Source organism: Carassius gibelio, chromosome A8 (assembly GCF_023724105.1).
Source record: "Carassius gibelio isolate Cgi1373 ecotype wild population from Czech Republic chromosome A8, carGib1.2-hapl.c, whole genome shotgun sequence".
Lineage (NCBI taxonomy): Eukaryota > Metazoa > Chordata > Actinopteri > Cypriniformes > Cyprinidae > Carassius > Carassius gibelio.
In genome coordinates, this window is record NC_068378.1 from 26,952,453 (window position 1) to 26,961,611 (window position 9,159).

At 35.4% G+C, this 9,159-nt stretch overlaps 1 protein-coding gene across 1 annotated transcript in view; it reads left to right on the forward strand.

Annotated features, from left to right (window-relative positions):
* The first annotated feature begins 797 nt into the window (after positions 1 to 797).
* LOC128019094 (F-box/LRR-repeat protein 17) overlaps positions 798 to 9,159 on the forward strand; it is a 181,339-nt gene continuing 172,977 nt past the window's right edge. The window contains exons 1-5 of the mRNA XM_052605096.1: positions 798 to 954; positions 2,800 to 3,488; positions 4,323 to 4,445; positions 5,052 to 5,309; positions 6,858 to 6,989. Of these exons, the coding sequence (XP_052461056.1) occupies positions 2,820 to 3,488; positions 4,323 to 4,445; positions 5,052 to 5,309; positions 6,858 to 6,989 (1,182 nt within the window). The 5' untranslated portion in view covers positions 798 to 954; positions 2,800 to 2,819. The remainder of the gene's footprint in view (positions 955 to 2,799; positions 3,489 to 4,322; positions 4,446 to 5,051; positions 5,310 to 6,857; positions 6,990 to 9,159) is intronic.

Consider the following 9,159-nt stretch of genomic DNA (forward strand, 5'->3'; position numbering starts at 1 on the left):
TGAACATTGTTTTTGCTATTGTGGGATGTTGTGTGTTAACATTTGTAAATACTGCCAAAACGATCCATAATTTTGTTGGGAGGTATAGCTTGTCTGTTCAGAAAATGTAAGCATTGTGGCAATGTGTTCAATGAATCCATATTGTGTGAAAACGACATGAAATGTGTGAATGGTATGGCCACAATAGACAGATGCTGTGCTAATTGTGTTTAGAGTTTTGAAAATGTGACAACTGCTTGGATAAATGCTTGTTAGCGACTGAAAAAAACTGTAATATATATATATATATATATATATATATATATATATATATATATATAATATATATATATATATATATATATATATTATTGTAATAAATGTTTGAGAAATGATTGTTGTATCTGAATGTATAGATGTATAATACTGTATAGAGTGACAGTCAATGTAAAAAGAGCAGATGAACACCAAACAGGTGAAATGTGTTGAGTTGATAAATCGAGAATGATTCAGTTGAGTCGTGTGTTCGGCTCAGTGTTCATGAATCAGTGAGCTGCTGTTTGTCAGATGTCCAGTGCTGTCTGTTCGTTCTCTCTTCTTCTGCTCTGCAGGATCTGCTCATGGATTGCTCAAAGTATCACGTTATTGGGGTTGCTTCAACACGCAGACCTGGCAACACTGATACATTCGCATCGAGAGTGTTTACAAATGTTATAGTCGTATTCAAAGATTTCCCCTTTATGGCACAGGTGATTGGCCATCGCGTCCATGCAGACAGATGATCTGGCCAATGAACGCCCGTTCTCATCTGGAGCCGTGGGTGGGACTTCCTCTTTTATTTGAAATCCGGAAGTGTTTTGAAACATTGTAGCAGCTTGACACAGCGAGAGAGCGTTTGCGGTGCGTTCGCTTCTGTTTGTATGTGGCGGGGACTATGAGAGCGCGGGAAGGAGGTGCTGAGGGCCGCGTGAGCTGGTGAGGATTGGGAGGCTTTATTATGAGAGATATTCGCTGTTTGCTTCGTTTCTCACGAGGGAGTTTAATGGCGTCGTCTGCCGCTATCACTCAATGAAACACAACAACAGTCAGTGGCGAGCGGTCAGCTGCTCCGTACAGCCGTGTGGAAGCAGTGACAGCAGTGGCTTTCAGTGTTTGTGAATGTTTATACCATTCATGCTGAGAGATAACACCACCATAGAGCTTCACTTACGCGTTATACCTGATATCTGAGGCATGTAACACAAGCCTGCTGTTCTGTTTACTCGTTATCATGCAGAAAGTACCGTGGTGATACCAGTTATGATATAGATGTAGACCATTCTACGAATGGATTATATGTTCATAGTATTTATATATTTACACTTGTTCATTTTGTTAACTTAGCAGATGGATGGACATTCAGTATTGATCTTCCTCTGCTTCATGCTGGTGCAGTAGTTTGTTTATAAAATTATGTGTATGACTTCTGTGTGTGTTTCCTGTGGATAAAGTGTCTAGTTTAGTATTATTGCTCTATCAGAATGATTTTGGGGTACCTGGAGTAACTAGTACCGTGATGCACCAGCCACAAATATACTTTGATATAGTTTTGTGTAGAGGTATTGAGTCAAAATCAAATTTTCAGTGCACATTTGCTGTTCAATCTGATTCCTGCAGTAAATGTCACTCATTTAGAAGAGATAACAAAGCTTCAATCCTCTGACACACTTCCTGTCATCAGACTGCACTGCATAAATAATGACTGTTGTCAAACATGTTTCCCAAACATGCCTCCTGTCTGCCGCTGGTCACTCAAATTGATAGCCCCGCCCCAAACTCACTCTATTGGATGATTGAGTCAGAAGTTGACATGTTATGCTGCTTAATTTACATATTTATTAATTTACATGTCTTCATATTGTAAACCCGGAACACTTATAATGATAATGACTGTTAAACAATAAATGATAAATTGAAATACTCAAATTAATAGCCCCGCCCCAAACTCACTCTATTGGATGATTGAGTCAGAAGTTGACATGTTATGCTGCTTAATTTACATATTTATTAATTTACATGTCTACATATTGTAAACCCGGAACACTTATAATGATAATGACTGTTAAACAATAAATGAAAAGTTTTTGGTCCCACTTGCAAAAAACAGGGACAGGTTTGGTGGTATGGGAGGTTTAAGGGTGGGTTAAAGTGTAATTATAAATGTAATTACAGAAATTAATTACAGGTGTAATTGCATGCGGGTATTTTTAAAATATAAATACAATGTAAAAAACCATGCATGTACACAATAAGTGCACTGCACCAAATGTTAAATTAAAATGTAAGTAAATAGTAGTTAAGGCCACTTAATATTCAATATAAAGTGCAACCAAGTTTTTTACATTGTGCATATTGTATTACTTGGTTCCCTTGTTTGTAAAATAATTTGCTCGTTTTAGTAAACCGTAATTTACTTTAGTAATTTCTTCCCTTGTTTTGTTAAATCAAGGCCATGTTGTACTAATTTGTTCCCTTGTTTTAATAAATTGAGGTGATGTTGTTAATTCGTTCCCTTGTTTCAGTAAATCGTTGCCATGTTTTAATTAAATCAAATAATTAATACAACCTAGCCATGATTTACTATAATGAGGCAGCAAATTAAGTTGTGGGATAAATATATAATCAGGATGTTATGTTACACTAGTAGCAGATCTTCCACAGTTTCACAGCTATTTGATTTGTTTTATGTAACAAAAATGAAGTAAACTTGTAAATATGACGTTTTTACTGCTTGTATACAGTCTCATTTTCTGTTTGTAATGTTCCTCTCTTGTTCCCAAGAGTCACCGTGAATCATCTATATGGGCCATTTTCTCTCCAAAAATGGTTACAGCCTGAAGAAGAAATCACGGAAGCTGCGCAAGAAGAAGAAGAGGAGCAGGAACTGCTTCCTTCAGGGTCCCTGCATGCTGTGCTTCATCGGGAGCGTCGAGGACGACTGGCCCTTCGAGAGCGCGGTGGCAGCGGCTTCCAAACTCGCCGAGCGCTACGTCTCGCTGAACTCGCCCGAAGCGTGCACCAAGTTCCTCCTCTCTCAGGGAGAGCTGGCCGTTTGGGAAGGCCAGGGTCGGAGTCTGCTCTCCAAGCTGATCGGGCCCCCGGCGCTGTTCTGTGCCGTGGACTATTTGGAAATGGTGTGCAAGCGCAAGTGTGCTGAGCTGCAGCGGTGTACGCCCCGCAAACAGCCTCGCTGTGCCTTCCAGGAGGCCATGGAGAACGGAGAGGAGCGAGGAGACCGCCGCTGCCTCCTTCCTTCGCTGCCTTCATCCTCCTCGTCTTCCTGTCCTTTGGAGGAGGACGGATCTGGCGCGGGGCGGCTTACAGACTCGAGCTCCGCCACAACCTCCTCCTCTTCCTCTTCCTCCTGCTGCTGTCAGCTGTCCCAAAACGAGAGCTCGGAGGAGGCGAAGAGCGCTGAAAGTACAGACACGTCCCACATTAACCAGCTGCCCTCATCTATACTGCTCAAGGTCTCTGACTTTCTCTATGAGTTTGTGTCTTCATCAGGTTTGGAGAAATGTAGCATCGCAACAGCATCAATGGATGCTCTGCAGTGAATGGGTGCCGTCAGAACGAGAGTCTGATAAAAACATCACAATAATCCACAGCAGTCCGTCAGTGAACATCCGGAGAAGAGAAAAGATGAAACAAATCCAGCATTAAGATGATTTTAACTCAGTCTATAATCCGTAATAACTCTGTTCTGGTCTGAATCAGGAGAGAAATCTGCACAGATCAAGCAGCGTTTAAACAGCTCTAAACAAATCATTTTTATGTGAGGGACATCACAGGAGATGCACTTTTTCACCGGAGGAAGCGTTATGGATTATGGTCTTCTCGTATTTTAATTGAAAACCTCTTGGTGGATTTGTTTCTCACAAACACAATTTTTCACTTTACTAGATGTTAATTGATGGAGTGGTGTGGAGGGGTGTGGATTATTGTGATGTTTTTTCATGCACTGGTCACACATTTTGAGATATTTGGCTTTTCATAACATGTATTTTATGTCATAAAATCCAAAATAAACCTCAAATATACATAGCATTTCAGAAAACTTGCAATACAATCAATGTTTGCAATTCTTAATTTAATCAATCAGCTGGAGACGTACGGTTATATATATATATTTATATATATAGTTATTTGTCAATAATGCCCCGACACAATACCACAACTATTTTTTGTACAAAAGTAAAAGCAGCATGATAGTGACGATTGATCTGCATGGAGCGTCATATAAATGAATTCATGTGTTTGTGCAGAAGAGCTGTGGATTAACCCCGTGTGTGCTGTGTTCTCAGGTGTTTTCTCTCCTGTCGGTGAAGGAGAGATGTCTGGGTGCGTCTCTGGTCTGTAAATACTGGCGTGATCTCTGCTTAGACTTCCAGTTCTGGAAACAGATCGACCTCAGCGGCCTCCAGCAGGTTTGTTAACTACAGAACTGCATTAGCATTATCTGTGTGCGTGATTAATCAAAAGAAAAGCATTTGGGAACTCAACATGTAGTACTTAAGAAGCACTTAATAATAATAATAAAAAAGGCTTCCTGCAATTTTAAGCCAAATTAAAAGTTCAGTGGTTTAATAATTGAAAAATAAATATTAGGATGGTAATTTTTCAGTAGTACTTTATATATTTTTTTAAATACTCAGTTTGTTTGTAGTTTACACTGAAAATACAGTAGTTACATTTTTCTATTTTATTTCTTATAATAATAATAATAATTATGGCAACATTTTGAAGCCCTACAAACAAGTAGAGCAAAACTTTAATAAAACAACAAATAATTGTTTTTTTTTTAGATTAAAATAAAATAAATGATAAACATTAGCTTAAAAAACTCTAACGAAAATGCTAATGTTTGCATAGGCAGCTCACTGGAATTGCAAGTATTACAATAACTAAAACCTGAAATAAAAATGAAAGCTAAATAGAAATGCATAAGAAAGCAAAACATCACAATTACAAAACAACATGCCAATAAAAATGAGATTGAAGATGAGATTGCTGTGTTGTTTGTGTGAGCGCAGGTTACAGATGATCTCCTGGTGAAGATCGCGTCCCGGAGGCAGAACGTGACTGAGATCAACATCTCCGACTGTCGTAACGTTCAGGACCACGGCGTTTGCTCTCTGGCGTCCAACTGTCCCGGTCTGATCAAATACACGGCGTACCGCTGTAAGCAGCTCAGCGATGTGTCTCTGTGCACCGTGGCCATCCACTGCCCGCTGCTGCAGAAAGTGCACGCCGGGAACCAGGACAAACTCACTGACCACGCGCTCAGACTGGTGAGCTGAAGTCACTTGGGATGAATATGTGTGCTTACGAGTCAACAGCTGTGTTTCTGTGTGCATACTTTAATATGAATTTTAGAAAACACTGTAAAATCTTAAAACACACTTTAAAAACTAGCACTCAATCAATTCAGTAGGATTTTTAAAAATATTTTGATAAGAAATTATATAAACAAATATACTGAATAATATCCTATAAGCGTGACAGAAAAGTTTCGGAAACAGCATTTGTTATTACAAGTACCGTACTTTTCGGACTATAAGTTGCACGTCATGATGAGGAAAAAAACAAATAAATCGCACTGGACTTTAAGTCGCATTTATTTTGAACCAAGAGTTCACATTACCGTCTCCACCCGCGAGAGGGCGCTCTATGTCTTCAGTGTAGACTACAGGAGAACTGAGCAGCATAGAGCGCCCTCTGGTGGCTGGAGACAGTAATGTTTTAACTTGGTTCATGTCAAATTAATTTTGATAAATAAGTCCTTATAGTCCGGAAAATACGGAAATATATTCACTGATCCTCAGCTCCAGTTTCTCAGCAAGTGAAGATTTGCAAATAAAGCACCATTCCATGTTTTATGTGACATTTTAATTTGACAGTTATCATATTATGGTCTGTGTAAATTCATGTCAGGGTAATGGTATAATATAAATTATATATATATATATATATATATATATATATATATATATATTATATATATATATATATATATATATATATATAAAAAAAGAAATAATAATAATAATAATTAAAAATATATAATTTATGAAATTATTAAAAATAAAATAATACAAATATTGTTAATATATTTACAATTCAAAAAAAATAAAAAAATAAAATATATATATATATATATATATATATATATATATATATATATATATATATATATATATATATATATATATATATATATATATATATAAAACATTTTTAAATATTTAAAATAAAATGCAAATAATAAAAACATTTTACAAATATTTGAACCGAAAACAATCAAAACTCTTCTACACTAAAAACATAAATATTTTTTGTTTACCTGCTGCGTGTGTTTATATACAGCTGCTGGATGTTCTTGAAAATGTTTGCATTTCCATATTTTCAAGTTTTGAAAATTGCTTGAATTTGTAATTGCATTGCTTTGATAATAATTCACTCTCTGTCTAAACAGTATATGTTTTAAATATATTATCTATAATCTATTAAATCATGTTTTCTGTACTATAAATTACTAATTATTATTGCAAATATATATACAAGCAAAGTGCAGATCTGCATATGCAACTTCTGATTTAATGTGGTGATGTGTTTATGCCGATATGTAACTGTTAGTTGCACCTTAAAAGGATTTGAATTTGACTTGAATTCAGTGTAACAGAACCGTCGACATGCACATGTGTTGCTAAATGTATTTTATTATTTTATCTGTTATAATATTTGAGTAGCTCAAAAGGCTTGGGCTGATTTAAAAAAAAAAAAAAAAAGTGTGCGGGTGACTGATCTGAACCGAATGCATGTTTGTGTGTTTTGTGCAGTTGGGCGAACACTGTAAAGAGCTGAAGGATGTGCATTTCGGCCAGTGCTACAGCATCAGTGACGAGGGTCTGGTGGCGCTGGCGCAGGGATGCAGTAAACTACAGAGGATCTACATGCAGGAGAACAAACTGGTACGTGAACGCTCAGAGACCTGCTCGGCATCCAGCACTGCTCTGTCACTGAGGATCATTAGTGGCTTTGTGTGGATCGTTCTCTTTTAATTCTGCTGCTGTTTGCTCATCTGCTGTGAGCCGTGCTCGTGCGATTATTCTGTTGTGATCTGTAGGTTTTTTGTGAACCGTGGGAGTTTTATGTCATGCAAGGCTGATATCTGTTGAATTTGTGTCAGCTGATTCTGTGAGATCGGCCTTGAATTGCTAAGACATGCATCTGATTGGTGAATGGTGAATCGCGCTTAAAATGCACAAACGCATATATAATAATATATATACATGTTTCCATATGGAATATTGTCATGTGAAGTAAAAACAGGAACTGGAACAGTTTCATATATTAACATGTAACCTGTCGCTACATGTTGTTGTTGTTGTTGGTATTATACAAGTGAGAGAGAGAAAAAAAAAATATTATTTTGATTTAAAAAAATATATAAAAATACAAAAACATGATGGCAGGTAAGTAAAAACTAAACAAAAAAGTTGGTAAAAATAAAGTAAAAAATACACAGATTAAAAAAAAAAAGTTGTTATAAGAAATGCAAAAAAAAAAAAATGAAATAAATAAATAAATATATATATAGATAGATAGATAGATAGATATATATATAGATAGATAGATAGATAGATATATAGATATAGTTTTTATATATATATATATATATACTATATATATATATATATATATATATATATATATATATATATATATATATATATATATATTAGTTTTAATAGTTGCACGTTAGAATAAAATATATATTGTTCACACTCTGTATATGGTTGCCACATGTAATGCCATCATATAGATATTATGTGCATTTATTAAATCCCTATAGTAAAGCTTGCAAATGTTATAAACATATATCTTCATCTACCCAGAAAATTAAGATTTGTGAAAGTGATATATATATATATCACCTTATATGTAATCTATAGCAATATGACTCTTGATATGTATGTCATATATCAGATTTCTGTCTGAGTAGAAATCTAACCTGGTTTGTTTCTGAGATGTGCATCTTATGTGTTTAGTGTCTCTTTGCTCAAGAGCTGAAATGGTCCGAGGATCCAGATATAAGAGAGTGTTTTTTATGTGACTTTAGCACTTTCTCTTTCAATCTCTTCTCTCATTGAGCGATCCAGAACGTCCTCGCATCTGTAGCTCATTTTGCATTGATGTTTTAGTTCATTGTCTGTGAATAATGACTGGTATTATCCCATCAATCTCAGCCTTATTATGCAGTCTGCCTTGATTATATTCATCATATTTGACAAATCTCTTCTTGACGGGTGTTTTTCTGGTTGAATGTTTGTGTGCAGCCACTGGAGGTCGCTGTTGCTCCTGTAATGTGGAAACACTGTGGTTTATAACAGATCTTTGGAGATTAATTGTAATAAAACACAAGGTGTGCTTGATGTGCATCAGACTGTGATCATAGCTGTGAGTTTGAGCTCTTCATTCAGATTTAGTTTCTCATCGTGATGCCTAATAATAATAATAATGTTTTTTAAACTGTGGATCAGATTTGTCTCCAGGCTTTTTCAGAAGTGTGATTATTGGTGGGGAACTGATGTGTGTTGCAAGCACTGAACTTTGTGATCTGATGGTTTTCTGAGTAAAACTAGTTATTTAATAAGGTTTTGTCTTTTAGTAGTTGACTGAGTTGTGAAAACTGTACGTTTCATTCCAGAATGAGGCCAGACCTGATGTGATTTTGCTAAAACTATGCTTTAATTGTCTGTTGGTTGTTAACTCCTGCATTATAAGGTTAGTAAAGGAAATTCATTTCAGAGCATTTGTTTGTCAACAAAATAGTAAAAAAAAACTAAATAACAATAGCTAAAATAGCAAAAATTAATAACAAAATAAAAGCATATATTTTTTTTATTAAATCAAAATGTGTAACAATACATAGAATAAATACAAAATATATAAGTGTAAAAATTATAAAGTAAAAATAACTGAAAAATAAATAAATATATATATATATATATATATATATATAATGTGCCAGATTTAGCCGGTGTGGCTAATTTTCATTAGTTGTTTATTGATTAAAAAATGTTGAGAAAAGCTGTAGAAAGACAAACACAGAATAATGTGGATTTCTTGTAATTGTGC